The sequence below is a fragment of the Manis pentadactyla genome, chromosome 15, assembly GCF_030020395.1.
Source record: "Manis pentadactyla isolate mManPen7 chromosome 15, mManPen7.hap1, whole genome shotgun sequence".
In the NCBI taxonomy this organism is placed as follows: Eukaryota; Metazoa; Chordata; class Mammalia; order Pholidota; family Manidae; genus Manis; species Manis pentadactyla.
In genome coordinates this window covers 19,228,084-19,247,383 of record NC_080033.1, presented here as the reverse complement: position 1 = coordinate 19,247,383, position 19,300 = coordinate 19,228,084, and the positions used below count along the sequence as shown (strand labels likewise).

At 53.7% G+C, this 19,300-nt stretch overlaps 1 protein-coding gene across 6 annotated transcripts; it reads left to right on the top strand.

The window, feature by feature from the left end:
* The first annotated feature begins 2,164 nt into the window (after positions 1-2,164).
* On the top strand, positions 2,165-14,267 carry DMKN (dermokine). Of its 6 annotated transcripts, none has more exons than XM_057492650.1 (17): positions 2,166-2,781; positions 3,053-3,241; positions 3,349-3,408; positions 3,667-3,717; positions 3,852-3,902; positions 4,587-4,640; positions 5,054-5,113; positions 5,342-5,392; positions 6,875-6,925; positions 7,071-7,118; positions 7,307-7,354; positions 9,624-9,680; positions 9,991-10,038; positions 11,686-11,733; positions 13,237-13,260; positions 13,369-13,406; positions 13,953-14,267. In XM_057492650.1, exons 1-15 carry the CDS (start codon positions 2,356-2,358, stop codon positions 13,258-13,260), a joined length of 1,266 nt encoding a protein of 421 aa, XP_057348633.1. In that variant the 5' UTR covers positions 2,166-2,355; the 3' UTR covers positions 13,369-13,406; positions 13,953-14,267. The 6 variants fall into 6 exon arrangements, with proteins under 6 accessions (XP_057348635.1, XP_057348636.1, XP_057348637.1 ...); XM_036929018.2 differs by having other exon boundaries at positions 2,167-2,781; positions 6,878-6,925; XM_057492652.1 differs by lacking the exon at positions 11,686-11,733 and having other exon boundaries at positions 2,165-2,781.
* The last annotated feature ends 5,033 nt before the right edge of the window (positions 14,268-19,300 follow it).

The window sequence follows — 19,300 nt, the reverse complement described above, 5'->3', positions numbered from 1 at the left end:
CGAGGACTGATTGAGGTGACCTCTCAGGTCCAGAAATGTCTGAAGGGCATTTTTTCCCAGAAGATAGAACATGGGACTGTGGGTGGCATGTGAGAATTTATGTGGTTCATGAACATGCCTTTGAATAAATCTCAGTCACATGATGAGAAATTCACTCTTGTCTCAATTTTCTTTGAAGCATTCTGATTATATTAAACTCCATTTCTGTGCCCGTGTGCCTTGAACACCTCCATCGAACTTGCTAATCTCCGTTTTTAACAAAAAGGGTGCAGAGATGCAGCCAGCTATAATGTAATACCATTGTTGGTTCCCCACTGTGATTTTCTGGTACTTTCTATTTACAAGCAAGTGATCCTGGCTTTCTGTTCGGTAGTGATACAAAGTATTCTCTTAAAATCTATTTAGGAAAGTAAACTGGCTTAAACAAAAATATTAGTAAATAGAGAAGGCCAGGGCAGACACACGCCCTTGTGATGGTGGCGTCCTGTGAGGGAGGGGTGGGAAGGTGTCTTTGAGTCAGCCAGCTCTGCACCTCCCGCCCTGAGGTCCTGCCCTGTGGAAGTGGGAAGCAGCAGGCTCAGAGGCTGGGTGTCCGTCACCAGTCCTGCAGGCCTCAGATTTACCCCTGCTCCTTGGCCCCCGTGGGGCCCCAGGGCAAAACCAAAACCAGTCCTATCCAGAGAAGAAGGTGGGCTTGGCAAAGCAGAGGGAGGTCTGCTATGCTGAGATGACAGAAATGCTGCAGGCAGGGACTTAGGAATGAGGAGGGCCTGGGCTTGGCTTTGGTTCTGTCACGAACTCACCTCGTCCTCTCTGAGCCCCAAGTGCTCTGTCTCTAAACGGGGAAATAATAAGACTGATCTCCCAGGGCTCTCTGATCCTTAAAGTGCTCGGTCCATTGCTGGGCACATAGGAAACTCGTGATAAACTGGAGCTGCGATGATGACGATGATGATAATGGCCACCACCACCACCATTATTATCATCATTAAAGAGTCAGAGATGGAATAATAGGGAGACAGGAGCTGCTGAGGACAGACAGTGATTGTGTTACCAGTGAGAGGTGTTGGATGTTACAAGCTGGGGTGCGGGTGTCAGGGTGGAGAGAGAGACTGCCTGAGAGACATTGAGAAAGGCTGATGGAAACTGGCCCCTCCTAAGACAATGCACCCCAGTGATACAAACCGTGGCTGGGTGGTGATGGTGGTGGGGGAGGCTGGGGCTCCTGGGAGTAGAGAGTTAGCGACACTTGCTAAGCAGGGAGGAGACCTGGGAAGGATGCCTGAGCTCTGTCCTGAGCTGGGACCAGGAGAGGGCCAGCTGACCCAGGGCCCCAGCCCTGGAGCTGACCCCTCCTCCTCTGCCCCTGGGAGGCCAGGGGGTGGGTGGGGTGAGCTGGTGCTCTCACACGTGCACCCTCACCCAGGGCTGGGTAAACAGGATGGATGCCTGGGTCAGCCGCTGCCTCCTACTCATTCCCTGGAGGTGGCTGGCCCGCCCAGCTCCCCTACTCTGCACCCTACTTTCTCAGCCAAGAGCAGTCTGAATGCTGGGATGCCCTGCTGACCACTCTCAGGGTGGCTGCTTCCTTCTCTGATGCCCAGGGTCCCTTCTGACAGTGGACTCACAGCTGTCAGGCTCTCTGTGCTGGAAGGTGTGAAAGAGTGAGAAGGCAGTCACTTTGAGGTGTGGAAGGGGAGAGAGATGGGGAAGACAGAGGCCACCTGAGAGGAAGGCCCAGGAAGGGCACCTGCCTCCCACTCTGTAGCCCCGATCCAGGCGGGCTTCCACCGACGGTGAGTCCTGTTCCACCGGGTTCCCTACATTTGTCCCCGCTGGGGTCCCGTCTGTGATTCCTCTCTCCTATGTCCCCTCTACCCATCGCCTCTAGGAGACACTAACAGCCTATCTTTGCAGATGCCCCCAGCCGCACCCTGTGCCCCAAATTCCTGGGGTTGGGAAATCAGAACCCTCTGCACCCATGTCATCCCATTTCTCCCTCCCTCTCTGATGCATGGGCTCCCTCTGTTTCAACACAAACTCTCAGACTTACAATTACAGCTCATTACCCTATCGGTGGCTGGCCCTGAGTCACTGTGGGGAGGGACTCTGGGCTGCCCAGCCCTGTCCCCTTCTTCCAGCTCCAGTATAAGGACTAGTGGCAGGGAGGAGAACTCTGGGAAGCCAGGGGAGTCTGGGAACGCAGAGAGAGGGCTGCAGACCTAGAGGGAAGCAGGACAAGACGCCAGAAGGAGGAGAGGGAAGGGGGCACACAGGCACAGAGGAAGAGAAAGGGAAGAAGAAGTTAACGGGTGGGAGGGAGAGACTCGGAGAGAGAGAAGGAGCAAGACAGAGATGAAGTTACAGGGCTGCCTGGCCTGCCTTTTGCTGGCCCTGTGCCTGGGCAGTGGAGAAGCCATCCCACTGCTGCACGGAGAGGGGAATGCTGCCGCAAGTGCGGGGGAGGCCATTGGGCGTGGGGTGGGGGAAGTCGTTGGAAAGGGGGTAAGGGATGCCATTAGTCAAGGAGCTGGAGAGTTAGCGGACCAAGGGGCTGAAGAGGCAGCCAGCTCTGGGACGAGGGAAGCCATGGGCACTCTCCTGGGGGAGGCTGCCCACCTTGGGGTTGAAGAGGCTTTCCACAAAGGGATGGAGGGAGCAGTCCATGCTCTTGGAAATGTTGGGGGTGAGGCTGGCAGAGAGGCTGAGAATCTCATTCAACACGGAGCAGACGTTTCCCACGGCTCCTGGCAGGGGATGCCGGGTACCAACGGTGCTTGGGTGAGTGGCTGGGAGCCATGTGGAAATGGGGGGCTATGGGCAGCCGGGTTGAGAGCCTTGGGAATCAGTTGAAAGGATGAATGGACCTCTTACTTGTGGCCCTCTGGGAAGTTTCCTGCCACATCGTGCGTCCTTCCTGCCTCTGGGGTCTCTCTCTGCCTGCTGCTCCCTACATCTTGCTCTGGCTCCCCTCTCCCTTAGTGGCTCTGCCCACCGTCCCCCAGCCCAGAGGGAGATGACCACATATGCTAAGGGCAATATGTTCTTGCAGGGAACCCATGGCCAACCTCCATCTGGAGGCCCCAGAGGCTACAGCCAGGGCAATCCAGGAGGCCCAGGGACTCCCTGGGGCCCTGGACCCTCTGGAGGCTCGGACAGCAGATTTGGAACCCCCTCTCAGGGAAGCTCCGGGGGCCACAGAGGCAATGGAGGGCCAGCCAACTTGGGGACTGACGCTCAGGTAAAGTCACCATCCCAATGACGCTCACCACCTCCTTCCCTTCAAGCCCACACTCTCCGTGCCTCCCTGGCCTTCCAGATCCCACACTCCACCCCCCTTCCCGGCAGAAAGCTGTGGCCCGCCGTGGCCAAGGGTCAACAAGAAGCAGCAGCAGCCTGAACACGGAGGTAAGAGGAAGAGTCTGGTGAAGAAGAGGGTGTCTGATGCATGTGACTCAGAGTGGGGCCCAAAGAGGAAAGAAAAGTGGGGACAAGAGGCGGAGGTGCGAGGCAGGGATGGGGAAGGGGTGGGTGTGGGGGGGAGGCTGGAAGGAGGGCGGAGAATGAGCCGGCTCGGGACAGACATACCGGCAAGCAGGAAAGCCTGGCCTGTGGAGGTGGTTTTGATTGAAGTCTTGAAAGTCACCTATGTCCCTCCCTCCACAGTGTATCAACTCCCCACCCGCTGGCTCAGATGGAAGTTCTGGCAGCTCTGGGGTAAGAAGACAGGCAACCTGAGGAATTTTACCCAGAGAGAAAAGAGAGAGACTGTTCCCTCAAGGAAGGAGAGGGTGGGAAGCCATCTTGGCATCTCCTCTTTAGTCCCTCTCTGGTCTGTTCCTGCCCCTCAGGAAAGCGGCGGCCGTGCTGGAAGCAGTGGTAGCAGCTCTGAGGCCGGCTGGGTGAGTTCTGCACCTTTGTTGAAGATGGAGATGGGGCTAAGGCCCCCGGTGGTCCCTGGTGAGACGCACTCCAAGGTCTCCCGAAAGCCGCCAGCCCTGGGTGGGTGGTCTCACTGGCTGCTGACCTCCTGGGCCTCCTCAGCTTCTGTCCCCACCTTCCCAGCCCCCAGGCTGTGGCCCTTACACACACGGCCCAGGTTCCCCAGCAGAGGCACCCTGTCTACTTCCGCCCACCTCTCCCCTTCCTCCCACTCTGTGGTGGTGGGATGTCCTATTCCCGTCTGATCTATTCCTGCAGTCACGTCCACTTAGCAAACCTGACTCTAGACCCGGGGCGGGGACGGGATGGGTGGAAGAAGAGAGGTGGGCCAGGCAAACAGGACGCTCGTTTTGGAAGTCCCCGGGGAGAATAGGGACACGACCATGCATGCGGAGATTTAAGCACAGAGTGGTAGTGTAGACTACACGAACCCAGCATGGGGGTGAGAGGATCTGGAGGGGACCACAGCTGGCAGCTGGATTTGGGGGAGCCCCTGTAGAGGGGCCTGCAGACAGGAGCACAGCTTCCCTGGGATTCTGGGGAAGGTTGCAGACAGAGGAGGGAAGGAACTAGAACAAGCCAGATAACATAGGCTGTTTTAATTCACTGCTCCTCACATTACCCCCTTCCCCTCCCCCATCTAGGACCAGCCCCAAAATTCTGGGAATTTTGATCAAAGCAGCTATGCAGAGCCCCAGGTAAGGACTCCAAGGGGCCTTTCCCCTTCCTAGGTTCCAGGAGAGGGTGAGGGGAGAGGAGAGGCAGGAAGAGGGTGGAATGAGCCTGGGGGTCCCAGGGTCTCAGTTCTGATGAAGTCAGGCTCCAGAGGTGCTTCCACCTCTGGCCTGCGGGGTGGTATGTGTGTGAGGCTGGGTGGATGAGAGACAGGCAACGGCAGCTCAGAATCCCCAGATCTCCCACATTTCCAAACACTCGCAGTCACACCAACCTTCTCGGTGTCCCGAATAGCTTCCCTCAGTGACAGACTCGCTAAGGATGGAAGGTATGGAGGGTGGGGACAGGGGTTTAAAAAATGCGTAATACTCCTGAGGATTATTTGGTCCCTGCCAAGTCCTTTGAAGGCCCCACATTGACTCTGCTTTGTTTTCAGGGATACAATTCCGGCTACTCCTCAGAAAGCGGCCGCAGCCGTGGGGGAAATAAACCTGGGGTGAGTGTCTGGTGAGGGCACCCTGCAGATCACCCTCAAATGGTGCAAAGGAAAGCAAGAGGCGATGAGTCCGCTGGGATGATGGTAGCACCGCGGGCTGAGCACGGGGTGGACGGCGGCCCAGGTGGGGCGTTTGCTGGCCTGGCGCTTAAGTGCTGCGATGCAGCGCTGGGACTGGTGTCTGTCTGCGTGGGACAGAGAGAAAGCTTTCTCTTTCTTTCCCAACAGTGTGACAACACAGGGAATGAAGTCCGCGTGTCTGGAGGATCTGGGGGTCAGGTGAGAGCCAGACTTGCAGTGTCTGCACTTCATTCCTGCAGCTGGGCCCTCTCCCCGGAACTCACCCTGCTCGGCCCCACCCCCGCACTAACCTCCATCCCAGGCCGGCTGTGGGGAAGTTACAATGCAGGGGGAGAAACCAGAACATACTCCTAAAGACACTAACCATCTTCCAAAGTGATAATTAACTGCGAATCCTGACATGACATACCTCACTTTATACCACAGATGGGACTGAACAATGGAGGAAACTAGTCCTTTTAGAAACATAATTGTTTCAGGTGACCTACACCTGCCCAGTGAACAGGATCTGGTGACCTTTTTGACAGAGTTTTGAAAGAGTGTTTTGACAGCAGACACTTCCCTCCTAGTGATTCTGGAGCGTTGGGCTTCCTGTCAGCACCTGCCGCGCTGACGGAAGCAGTGTCACGCTAAGGTGCACGCGAACCACCCAGAGGTCTTGGGGAAATGCAGGTTGTGATTCAGCCGGTCTGGGGTGGGGCTGAGGTTCTGGTTTCTCCCAAGTTCATGGTGAGGCCCACACTGAGGGCCTGTGCGCTGGAGCGAGTGTGACCCCCAGGGCGAGGAGCAGGGCCGTGCGGAGAAGGCGGCCTGGGCGGTGGTGCTCTTGAAGAGCTCCTCATCTGTTAGGGCGGCTAACTTTTTCTGGGTAGATAGGTTTTAATAAAAGGTCTCCCAGTTTGTAACTCTATTTCTAGCTTTTTACATACCAAAGACTTAAATATGGAGTGAGGGGAAAAACAAACAAACAAAAAACAACACAAGAATAGTCCAGGGAACTATTGGGTTTTAAAAAATACCATACTTAGGAAGGCAGTATTGACAGGTGGTGAACTTTGAGTTAGAAAATAGGGGCTCAACCATCAGTTGTGTCACCTGTGGTGACATCTGTGTGTCTTCAGGCAAGTCAGTTACCCTCTCTGAGCCCCTTAGGTAAAACAGGGACAGTGAAGCCTAACTTGCTCACCCCTGTTAGTTACTACAGAGCTTTCTGTATCATAACCGGACCATGGTGGTTCAGGGGCCAGGCACTGGAGTCTAACATGGAGATGGATCCAGAGGAGAGCTTTTGGACAGCTCTGTTTCCATCTCCTCCCCTGTTAAATGGAGACATCTCCACACAGAGATGGGACAGGATAAGGCACAGCACTTGGCACATAGTGGAACTACACATTAGGTTCTAGAGAGGTTTGGGGGTGCAGGTTATGGGGGAGGAAAGAATATGAATATGATTCAGGACTGGGTAGGGTTACTCTAGGAAGCAAATAGCAAGTCATTCCAGGAAGGCTCTCTCGAGGTGGGGTTCTTAGGTGCCTTGTGAAGAAGAGAAGGTGGCGTTAGAGAGGGTACACAGAGCTTGAGCAAAGGTGGAGATGAGTGGGCCAGGGGCAGGTTGATGGGTGGCATGCGTGTCAGGAGGCATAAGCTCTGAACATCGGTCCCCCTTGTCCCCCTGCCCAGCAGCAGTGGTCCGGTGAAGCAGAGGAAGCTCTCCGTGGAATCACCACCGTGGTGAGTGGAGGCACCATCCCACGGGCTGGGACCATGGTGTCAGGCAAACCCTGCCTCCTCTCCCGACACACCCGTAGCTCCCGCCCCTGCCTGTTGCTCACAAAGCGGGTTCTTACTCTCATCCCATTTTGCACTGGTTCCTTAGAACACTCAGATGGCTCCTGGACTCTTCAACTTTGACAGTTTCTGGAAGGTGAGTTCTGCAAGACTGTTCTGCTCACTCTATTTTGGAAAACCAAAGCCCTGTCCCTTGGCACCCCAGGCAGAAGTCCTCTTTCTATAATGGCTGTCAGAGGTGGCCCTTAGCCTCTCTTGTCCAGAGGCCCTGAGCCAATTATATTATGCCCCAATTCGGCCGTTCATTTTTTTCTCTCTCTGCAGAATTTTAAATCCAAGCTGAGTTTCATTAACTGGGAGGCCATAAACAAGGTAAGGGCTGGAAGGCCATGCCATTCCAATCTTTGCAGGAAAGGAATATAGAGAAGAAAGCTGAACCTCTGCTTGGTGAGCTGGGGGAATGATGATGATGTCTACTAAGACACCATTTAGGCCAGTGTCCCCCACCCCTAAAAAAAGGGTATAAACAAGGAAGAAGGACAGCAGGAGCCCGAAAAGAGAGAGAGAATTTGGAAAGAGTTGGGAGTTGGGGGTGAGAGGAAGAATAGGCTTCTTTTCATGACTCAACACGCAGACCTGAGCAGGTCTGAATCTCAGTTCCCTCTTCAAGACCTGGAAGGTTAAGGGGTCAGTAAGTAGGCAACCAGAGAAACCAGAGAGGAGACTGGGGAGACCGGCAGAGGCAGGGGTAGGAGGCGGATGGAGCCGTCAGGAGACGCTGCAGGGCCGAGTGAGGACTGACACCCAGAGAGGAGGGAGAAGGAAGCCAGCGTGCTGAGTGCCCGCCGGGCGCCGGGCATTAGTCTGGTCCTGCACATACAGAACCTTAGGTGACACTTGGGGACCAGAACCTCTTTCTCCTTCCTCCTGCCCACCCCTTCCTCTTGCAGGGGTCCCCTGGCCAGGCTGACTTGACCCCAGAATGGCAGAGGTACCTCCAGAGTAAGGGGTGGGACTGGAAGGAGAGGAGGAAGGGCAGAAATACAACCCAAACAAAGAGCAAAGGCAGAAGCTGCTGCTGGTGGCCCACTGATCTGCTTTGTTTGATCTATTTCTTTTAAAACAATATGGATTAGTTGCCAAGGCTTGAGAATGGAGAGACTTCACAAAATGACTTGGATTTTTTTACTTCTCTCAAAAAATTTGGCAACCTCGGGCCCCTGTTTCTGGGCTCGAGCAGAGAAGAGCTGAGAGGCAGCCGCCTCCTGCTGCGGGGCCGCCCCGCTCCACAGAGCACGCATCCCCCGCCCCGCAACACCGTGGCCATTCAGCTGCTCCGCGGGCCCCTGTGAGCAGCTCAGTTTCTGACCCTCACCTTAAAGAGTGAAGACGAGGATCTCTGCCCTCCAAAACTTGTGGGGGAAAGAGGGTGGTGGCAGGCGGGAGGCAAAGAGACAGATCAAACCTCAGCGAAGTCAAAGTCTGCCCTGTGGGGGGGGTAAGGTGGGGGTGAGAGCCGGGGCCGCGGAAGTTCCCAGCTGCAGTGGAGTTCTGGTTGTATGAACTAAATGAGCAAAATAGGCTCTGTTTTATAGAGAACTGTGTCTGGTAGTGAGTCTGTGGACTATGGGGAGACCAGGTCCCCGGGCATGGGGAACTTAGGGTCAGACGGGAGACCCAGGGCACTTTCCAGAGGGCCAGGCAGGCAGCCAAACGTGTCTGCACATCTTGGGGGGCAGTACAGAGTGTGCTCACAGTGAGGCGGGATTCACTGGGGGTGGTTTCCTGAGGAGCAGTTTTGGGAAGAGGGGCAGGACAGAGATGGGCAGAGAGGAGGAGGGAGAGCCCTATTTCCTGCACAGCTGGGGCGAGCGGCTGGGGTGAGGGGTGAGGGCAGGGGGCATGTACCGGACGTTCATGGCAACTGGAAACCCTGGCATTGACTGGATGACAGTCACGGACAGAAAGGTCCCTGCAGATTTCTGGAGCAGGGCCCCAATCTACCCTTGTTTTGGTCTGCTAGTCCCTGAACCCCTGTTCGTTGGGCTCCCTCTTAGAACTTATGTCTTTGCTCAGGACCAGAAGAGCTTTCGCAGCCCATGACCTCCAGATAAGGAGCTACCAGATGGATGGGAGACACCTCCCCCCCCAGCTCCCTTCTTAAAATGCCATTATCTCACCACTAATCTCAACTCTTACCCTTGAAATAAACCTTCACTGCTCCATGCTCCTGGTCTCTGCTCCTCACTTACGTCTCCATTGTTGTTCCAGGGGTGTTGGGAAGGGGTGACTTCAGCCCCACGTGGCCTGTGAAAAGGCCAGAGGCTCTGAGGGCAGGTCCTACTTCTGAGCTTTTGCTTCAACTATGTCCTGCCAGGGGCTGGGGGAGATGGACAGAGAAGCAAACACACTTCGTGTGTGCCAGGGGAAGGAAGGTTGGTTAATGGCCCCAGAGATCTAGTTTGTCTCCCTCTGTTTCCAAAGACAGTTTTCTGTTGTCCCTAAAGACAGCCAGCTTCCCCCCAGACCTTAGTCACAATGAAATTCTGTGGCTGAGAAACGGTGGTGCTGGGGGGGGCGGAGTTGGGGCAATAGACTATTCTGGCTCCCTGCTTACCTGCTCCCCGCCTTTCCTCCACAGGGCCAAGTCTCACCCCCCAGCACTCGAGCCCTCCTCTACTTCAGCCGACTCTGGGAGGTAGGAGACCCTCACTTTTGAAGAACAGGGGGTCTTGGTCATCCTGTCCCTCTCCCTCAAGGCAGCTCTAGCCTACCTGTCACAAAACTCCCCCTCTGCTCATTGGTAAGGTGGGCAGTCTCACCCAAATGCCACTGGAGATCTGAGCACATTTGACCTCATGTACATGCAACTTCATCTAACCCCAAACCACACCCAGGTTCCAAAACCCATTCTTGTACATGATCTTGCCATTTTCCCAACAAGCTGCCACACTCCACCCTCTTAATTCTGTCTCCCTGTGGCCCATTTGTCTCTCCTCTCCCTCCAGGATTTCAAACACAACACTCCCTTCTTTAACTGGAAAGTAATTACTGAGGTAAGGGTTGCAGAAGCTCTCATTTTGGGGTCAGGAAGCTCAGCTTTGGGGACGTGGGATTCCCCGGCCCCTGGCAATGGCTCGCAGACCGTGGCCCAGTGCCTTACCCTCCCTGCTGAGGGAGGTGTCTCCCACCCTGCTCTCCTCCCTCCCTGCCACCCTGACGGCGGGGTGGGAGAGGGAAGCTGTGCGTCAATGAGTGAGGAGCAGAGCGGGAGGTTCTCCCTGGGATAAAAGCCCAGGCTGAGGGTTGGGGCCTTCACAGGCATGGGAACATGGAGCCGGCCACCGCCTGCGCTGCCGCTCTTCCTGCTGGGGGTGGCCTGGCTCTGGGGGGGCCACGGCAGGGTGGGCGCGGCAGAATGAGCAGGTGGAGGGCAAGAGGGAAGGACCTGGAGCTGGAGTCAGCTCTCAGGCCTGGAGAGGGAGCACTAGGGAGGGAAGCTGATGGAAGCAGGAGGCTTGAGGGGGAGGGGTCACGATATCTGTCACGTGTGGCCAGGTGCAGAGGGTCTGGGTATCTGGGTACCGAGAAGGATGGGCAGGACCTCTGGGTCCTGCAGAAGGCCATCTTGTTCTGCATGTCCAGTGGCTTTTGGGAAACAGGACCCCTGGGCACTGAGGCAAGGGTTGCAACTCACACATCTGTGTAGGCCGGGCATGTGAGGCTGACAGGTGGGGCCACATGAAGACGGGGGACAAGGCCCTCCAGCTGTGTGTTGTCATGCATTATAGAGGACTGAGTGAGACCAAGTTGTCTGATCCTTCAAGAAAAGCTAGAAATCTGATTTTTAGTTATTGGCAACTCATTTAATTTAAAAATGCAGACCAAGCAAAACATGTCTGGAGGTCCTGTCAGTGGTCAACCCATTTGTTGGGACCTCAGTGTTAGGGCCAACAGTGCGGTGAAACTTCACGGTCAGGGGTGGTTAAGGTAGGGAGTGAGTCAGAATGAGGAAGAACACCCTAGCCCTCGGTGTGTGTGTGGCTTCCTAGCAGAGAAGTGTGGTTGCGGGAACTAAGCTGCTTCTCTTTCTGCTTGGAATTCCCCCTGGCCTCAGTGCGGAGCGGAGGTGGCACGTGCATCTGCCGGGCGTCTTAAGCAGCTCTGTCAGCTTTCTTGTATTTCTCTGCTTTCGTTCTCTCTTTTGAGCCAGAACTAACCTAATACACCTGGCTTTGCCTCCGGGGCAACAGCCATCCTCCCAAGGACCCTGTAGAGAACAGCACTGGGAGCAGGGATCAAAGGGCTCACGAAGGGAGCAAGGTTCAGTGTCAGAGGAAGATGGGCTGGGGCTGAGGTGCCGGCTCTGCCCCGGGGAGCCTGTGTGGGCACCACTCGGTCGTCCTCGCTCAGTCTCAGGCCCGCATGCCTCAGGTGCACAGGTGCGGTGGGTTTGCCAAACCCGGGGCTCTACCTTGCTCCCCGACACTGAGTGTGGAAATCTGTCCTTTATCTATCTGGGCCATCAGTTTCCTCCAGGCTCGCTGCCTTCTCTGCCAGCAGCACTCACCACAGACCATTGGGGGAGTGCGGTGGGGTGCGTGGGATGAGGGAGCAGAGGGCAGAGCCTAAGCAGCAGGACGCTGGAGCCCCCGCAAGCCCAGCATGGCCTGAGGGACAGCGCGGCTTCCTCTTCCTTCCAGGGTGCCAATGTGCCATCACTCCAGAAGAGGGCAGGTGGCGCTGGTCAGGTGAGTCCCTCTGCCCTCAACTGACCTTTGGAGGCCCCTGGTCCCTCTCAACCTTGTTCTTGGGTCTGGCCAATCTGAGATTCTCTGTCAGTCCCTGCTTCTGTAGATTTCTCAGCCAGACACAGGCTGGCAAGAGGTTGGAGCTCTAACTTCTAGGGTAAGACATCTCCACTGACCACCTGATTTAGACCTCACTTCTTTCCTGTATCTCCTACCCTCGCCTCCCAAGTAACATCTGAGGAGTTGGGAGAGGTCCCGAGGAGGGAGGAGGCGGACCTATGAGGGCTGGGACCATGAGGTGAGGGGAGGGCGTGGGCTCTGGCTGGCAGCAGGAGAGTCTGTGAAAGAAAACCAGGACCCAAAGAGGGGAGAGGGCAGGGGTCTGAGAAAGGCCCCACCAGGGCAGGGTGGTAAGGTGTTTATTCCAAAGCGCAAGGCCTTCACCCCTTCTCTCCTGCCTCCCTCACCATCCCTGTGTGCAGGACTCCAGCTCCAGCCAGCAGGCATACCCTACACCCGCAGCTGCGAGCCCCCCCGCAAGGGACCTGCCCTGACTCCCTGCTGGGGTACCTGCATGGGCACAGGGGAGGCTTCGCTAAGGCTGAACCCTTTTCATTTTGACAGTCATGTCTCTCCACCCCTTTGTAGGGAGTCTCGGGCTTCCCGAGAACAGTTTGGAAGCAGAGGGTAGAAGGTTCAATGTGCAGGAAAGGTTATAAGGGAGCAGTGGCTGCGCTACAACCCATGGATGAAACTAGGAACCAATACGCTCTCAAAGGGGAATATAAAAAAATCACATGACATAGAGCAAAACCAACAGTCTTCCTGTGTGGTGTCCTGCTCTGCACCTCTTTAACTGCTGACTTTCTTCGGGGGCTGGGGAAGGGCACACTAGCACTTCATGGAAGCAGGCCCAGGAACTTGGGTCTGGTGGGAAAATAAATGCTTCACGCCACAAAGGAAATGAAGAATTTTGTTTCAGTCAGTTGCAAAAAAAGCAATCTTATCGATGCAGTGAATGAATGTGCTAAGTACCAGTTAGGTTGGTGAAGAAAAACCAGGTGGCATTACCCTTCATTCCTCAGAACCAAGAAGCTGCTCCCTTGGGGACAGGACTTCTGAGAGATCAGAAATGATCTGTTGACTGAAAGAGATGAAGAGGCAGTTAATTCTAGCCTAACTACATCCTCTGAATCTGCTCCCCAGTTCTCTGTGGCCAGTTTCTATCCACCCAGCAGGCAGAGGGAGACCCACCATCCCCTTGCCCTCCTGCTGGCCAGTGTGTGCTCAGGGACCACGTTCACCATCATCTTGGGTAGAATGAGTAATCTGCTGTGAGAAAATTCCACAGGCTGCATGTCTACACTCAGACCAAGGATCTTTGAAATAATCCTGGTCTGAGCCTGGCCCAGCCTCTGGGCCCCTCCTGAGCTCTGGGGACAGGGCAGAGCACAGCGAGGCCGCACAGCCCCCACACCACCTCCTCTTCTCTTCTCTTTATAGGGGGAAGCCACGGTTTCTTCCTAGGTAAGTACCAGAGCAGAGAAAATCTGGCTCCTGAGAGAAGGGGTCTGAGGCCAGAGGGTGTGCAGGGGACACTGTGATGTCCATTCAGACATTCTTCTTGTCCTACAGGCTTCTCAGGCCTGCTGCAGTGGGTGAAGTTTTGGTAGGTGAGTGTCAGTGAGCTGTGCAAGCCTGCAGCCAGGAGCTGAGGCACAGCCGGCCCTGGGACAGGGCTGGGGTGTTGGCATTTCCCTCGCTCTGCTTTGGGTGGATGCTCTGAAGAACTAAGGAGGAGCCCCTAGTGTGGGGTGTGGGTGAAGACTCATAAGAAAATGACCTAGGACACTGGGAAAGTACCCTTCAAGTGTGGAGTGAAGGTCTGACCACCGTGGGACCATGCAGGGACAGCTAGGAGAAGAATGGCACTCTAGGTTAGGGAGAGGGGAAGGGATAGGAATTGTATGGGAGCTGCAGAGGCCAGCCTTTCACGTGTACAGGTTCAGAGGCAGGAAGAAGTGAGTCACCAGTGTGGAAGAGGTGATAGATTAACTTGGGAGAACCACAGAATTTGTTTTCGGGAGGAGCAGACATGAGGGGAGCTGCAGGTGAAATAGGAGGACACCGTGGGAGCACGGCGGCTGGATGGAAGGACATCTCGTTTCAACAGATCTTGCTGAAGCCACGTTCTACCATTTTCTCTTCTTTTCTTCTAGAAAATTACTTCTGATCATGACTTGAGGCCCTGGAAAATGTCAGTCATCAAGGGGCTGGACCACTTTCCTCGCCCAGCTCTCCCCCTGTGCTGGACCTGGTGTGGGGACTAGCACCTGCTTTTTCTAGGTTGGGGACCTGGGCTGTCTGTCCCTTGTTTCTTCCCACCCCACTGTGGTGTTTTCTTGACCATCAGCCTGACGGATAAACCAGCCAAGTTCTTCACCTAGACCATCTTGTCACCTGAAGTCACAGACAATTCTTCAGGAGGAATTACTACTCTGTGGAAATAAAACATAAATCTTGTTGCCCTAAGACTTACGCAAACTTTATTCTTTAATATTACACTGATGGCCTGGATCTGGGAGGATGGAAGAATGATTTAGGGGCAGATAACTTTGTCTTAACCTCCCAAGACAGGTATACAAGATAGTGGGCTGACAGAGATAAGACCTGGGAAAAAAGGAGCTAGCTGATCTCACTGTGCCTCAGTTTCTCTATCTGTAAAAAATACTCTTTGCCCCACCTACATCTGAATACCACGCTAATTGCACTTGAAGTGGCCACAGGTGTTTCGGCAACCTGGACAGGCAGCAAGGGAACTATTCAGGTCAGAGCCTGTGTAGGAGAGATGTCCCAGAGGGCCAGGGAGAGCACAGGAACAGGAGCCAGGGCCCTAGAAAGGAAGCCCGGGCCCCGGAAGTACACTGTGGTGGGATAAGGGCACGGCTGGGCTGACGTGTTTACAAGTTGCCAGCAAGCAGCTCAGACCTGGTACCTTATCATATACGGTGGCAGTGTGTCTCCAGAGGGGGCAGTGGGGTACTTCTACTCCACTGAATACTATGCTGTGTCACTTTTTGGTAATTCTTGAAATATTTCAAAGTTTTCTCTTTTATTATATTTGTTGTGATCACGATTATGTCTCACTGAAAACTCGAATGATGGTTAGCACTTTTTAGCAATAAAGTATTTTTTAACTAAGGTATGTACATTGTTTTTTAAAAAACAGTGCTATGGCATACTAACAGACTACAGTGTAGCGTAAACACAACTGTTATACGCACTGGGAAACCAAAAAATCCATTTGACTTGTTTTATCGTGATATGTCGCTTTACTGCGGTGGTCTGGAAGGAAACCCGCCATCTCTCGGAGGTCTGCCGCTTCATGTTAGGGTTCAGCTGTGTAGGCTGCGCCTTGCAATACCTCCCTGAAGCCACAGGGAGGAGAACATGGCTCTCCCAGAGCAGACGTCAACCTTTCCGCTGATGGACAGCTCGCTTCCTGCCCTGCGGGTGAAGGATCGGAAACAGCAGGCACGCAGGTCACCTGCTGGGGTGACCTGAGGGATTGAGGGAGAGACTCGGGTGTCAACGTGGCTCTGGACTTTTGGGGCATTCCTGTCCAAACGGCTGAAAGCAGCCCTTTAAAGTACTACCTGAAGCAGGCTCAGGCATAAAGGATTCTAATAAAGGGCCTGCCACCCCATTCTCCTGCCTGGGCCTCTGAAGTAGCTTCTTCACGTAGCCTCAAACTTTCATTTTTTTCACCTCACATCTATTCTCCCATGACAACCAGGAAGGCTGCCCTGCTCAGAATTCTCTACAAGCTTTTCATTAGTTCTAAGCTAAAATGCCACCTCCTACCATGGCTCAGGGTGATGTGGCTCTGGCTTCCCTCTTCAGTGGGAACCCGGGGCTGCTGTCCCTGGAACCTGAGATCTTCACAAGGTTGGTGACTTAACCGCTTTAGGTCTAAATTCAAACGTCTCCCCCCCGCCAGGCCAGCTTAACCAAGGACACCTGCCCAATCACTATTACATCAACCTGTTTTGTTTTCTTGACAGACCTTGTTATTCTAAGAAATTATCTTGTTTCCTTCTGTTGTTGTTGTTGTTAGATTATGACCTGTCTCCTCCACTGGAATATAAACTCCAAAGGACTGGTACCTGATCCATCTTGAATGCCCAGCACCAAGAACCAAAGTAGCTGTTCAATAAATGTCTGCAATTTAGACAATGGAAGGAAGGATCAGAATTACGTGGGATCAATCCAGGAAGTCCTGCTGGGAGAAGTTTAATAAGCAAAGGCTGCAGAGGGACAGAGGGTGGGTAGCAAAGGAAGAAACCAGACCTGCTGGGCAACCTGGCTACTTTGTTGGGTGTGATAGTAACACCGGCAGAGGGAGTAACACTGGCAGAGGGTGTCCTGAGTTGTGCCTCCTGAAGGCTCACACCCCAGCCCCCTTTCTCTCCAAGGATTCTGGACATTTCACCTAGGTGTTCACCAAAGCCTAGGCCCCAGTGCGCATCCCTTCAAATCCCCCATTCCCTTCCCGAACCCAACCCGGAAGGCTGGCTCCCAGTCCCTAGGTGTGTCTGTAATGTGGCAATCAGGGCTGGGCCTTGCCTCCTACCCAGATTCAAGTTCTGGCAGATTTGGGGTGGGGTGGGGGCAGGCCTGTGGGAAAGTAGGGGTGTATTGGCATCCTCAGAGGGGACATCCACCTACTTGGAGATGGGCGAATGCAGAGCTGGGCTCATGGCTCGGCCTGACTCCCTTAATCCTATGGGATGCAGCCAAAGCAGAGATGAACCCTGGGTGATCTTCTGGTGCCAGGAGAATCCCCCATCCCTGTCTCTCTCTCTACCTGCCTAATCACTGGACACTGGGCACTCAGGAAACACAAACTCCCAGAGCAGTACAGACAGAGGAAGGGGAGGGAGCTTGGAGAGCCACGAGATTCTAAAGTTAGCTCCTAGAGCGTAAATTGTGTAAAGCTGAAGTTACCCCTGAAAATCCATCAGGAAGGTATAGTGTGGAAACAAATCCTAAGTCCAGCGCAGACAGTTTTCTGTCCAGCGTAAGAACAGACTTCTCTGGTTGTGCACACGAAGTTGTAGGCTTGTGTTTAGAGGCATTACATTGAAGTACCTACTTTAACCATTAGAAATTTAAATGCTAGAACTAGAACTAGAAGACAATTTTTGAATACACACCTGGCGTGGTGAGATGTGCATAGGGGAAGAGGCATCTGGAATCTGAGGCAGTTGTAGGCTCATTCTGGGGCATATGCTCATTGAGGGCCATTAATCCCCTTGCTTCTGTTTTTCATTTTGCCAAGGGTGTACAGTTTAAATTATTGTGTGTGCAGGTTGTACACTGCAAAAGCACCTGGTCAAGGGTCTAGTGGGGACTAATGCAGCCTGCCCCTCGACTCTCCCTGTGTGTGTACTTCACACAAGGTGCTCTGTGGGCAGGCCGAAGCCCTCTGTAGGAATCTACTCCGCAGTGCAGCAAAGGAGCGATGCAGCCGCCGTCTCCGGAGTCTTGCAGCTCTAAGCCTGGCCTTGCTCTGTGATCCCGGGTAAGTTACTGAACCTCCGTATGCTGTGGTTCCCCTGCCTATAGAATTTGGATAATTATAGTACTTTCCCCACAGAATCCCTGTGATATTTCAATGACACCATACGTTTAGAACACTTAAGCACAAGGCCTGCCACACAAGAACGCCTCAGTAAACAGGCTGACACTGTTATTAGTAGCATTAGCATTAGGAAGAAAGGAAATCATGGGAAGTCAATCTGTTGCAAAAGAACTCTGGGGTCAAATCAGTGACAGGGTTTGGATCGTCTGCTGCTTCGGATTACCCACACCAAAGCGTTCCTCCATTAGCAGGCCTAACTGGCACTGATAATACAATATCAGTTCTCTCCCTTCCTTCTGCTCCTGGAGTTGACCCTATGCTGGCAGAATAGTGGTTAATGAGCGCCTTCAGTCACTGTTAATTACTCAGTAAGAATCCATTAACGTGAAAACTTGTGTCCTCCAGAAAATCTTTTGGGAGGTGCTCCACCCACCTCATTTCTCACTCATCCCCTCCAGTAGCACCAACTGCCTGACATCCATTGCCCCACGGTCAGCAGTGCGCAGTGAATCGTCCTCAGGCCCCGTTTCCGCAGCAGCTCTGCAAAGGGGCAGGCAGATTATAAAAACAGAGAGGGCTTCCTGAGGCTAAAGAGGGGTGGGACATCCAACTGGGGTGTGGGGGCAGCATGGGAATGGAAGTGAAATGCCCACTTCTGGGTGCCTCCAGGCCCACTATCTATGTGAATTGCATCAGGCTGGGTTGAAAAGGCCCAGCCTTTAGTAAGGCCTTGCTTTGTCTTGGCAGCACCTCCCTATTACACCAGGAACCAGCTGGGCCACCTGAACCTCACTGTGCAGAAGGTTACTTGATTAGGATGTTTATCACTTTGAGATGATCAATTCTCAAACTAGGGGAATGGGGGTCAGAAGGTAAAAGAAATGGAGCAGGCGCTCAAAGTTCAGGACCTACTTTCATCTCCAACTGCTTATCTCTAAGACCTGCTCTGCTTTGTCCCCCCTCTATTCCTTGTCTTCTGAGCTCAAGAAAATCATCTCTCTGAAGACCCAAGAGTAAAAGATGAGCAGCTGGGATAATGGGACAGGTCCAGCCCCAAAGGAAGGACGTGTGTGGAAGCAACTTGGTGGAAGGATTCTCGAGTTCTAGCCTAGCCAACCTAACCGAGGTTGGCTCCGCCTGTGCTCTTACCTGTATAAGGCATGGTGCTAGGGGGCTATAAAGGTGGTTAACATATAGTTCCTGGCTTCAAGGAACTTAATATTCTGAGAGGGAAATAAGAGAAGAACATAAGTTACTCTAGGTACAATGCCAGAGAGAGACGAGTGAATTGCTATAGCATTTCTGAGATGGGAAAGGTGTGTGTGTGGCAGGGGGATGATGGGAGAAATCAGGGAAGCTTCACCCAAGATAGATGTTGGGTTCTGAGAACCTGAGATGTGAGAAGAGCATTTTAGGAATAAGAAGTAGCACAGGCAGCTGCTCAGAGGTGGGAAAAGAAGGGTATATTTGGCAAGGAGTCTAGTTTGGCCAGAATGCAAAGTAGGTGCAAAGGGAAAAAGAGAAAAATAGCTAGAAAGGCAGCTTGAGGAAAGAGCATGGCAGGCTTTCAATGCCAGGCTGAGGAGGTTAGACAGAGTCAGGTACGGTGAAAGCCTGAATTATAAGAGAGGAATGAAGGATATAAGAAAAAGAGAGAAAGACAAAAGGAGAGGTTGCTTGGGTGCCACTGCCAGTCCCTTGGAGGGACAGGTCCAACCTGTCTCCATCCCAGACCCATCTGCATGAGGAGCCCATTGCTGCCTCGCCTTCCCAGTGCCTGAGGCTGAATGTGAGTTGAGAAATCTAAGGTAAGTGGGGAGCAATCCACACCTCCCCCTCCCGGAGTCCTGGGGGTGGGTGACAGGAGCTGGCAGTGAGTCAGTGGGGTGGGGACCCCACTTCTGCTCACATCCACCTCCTTGG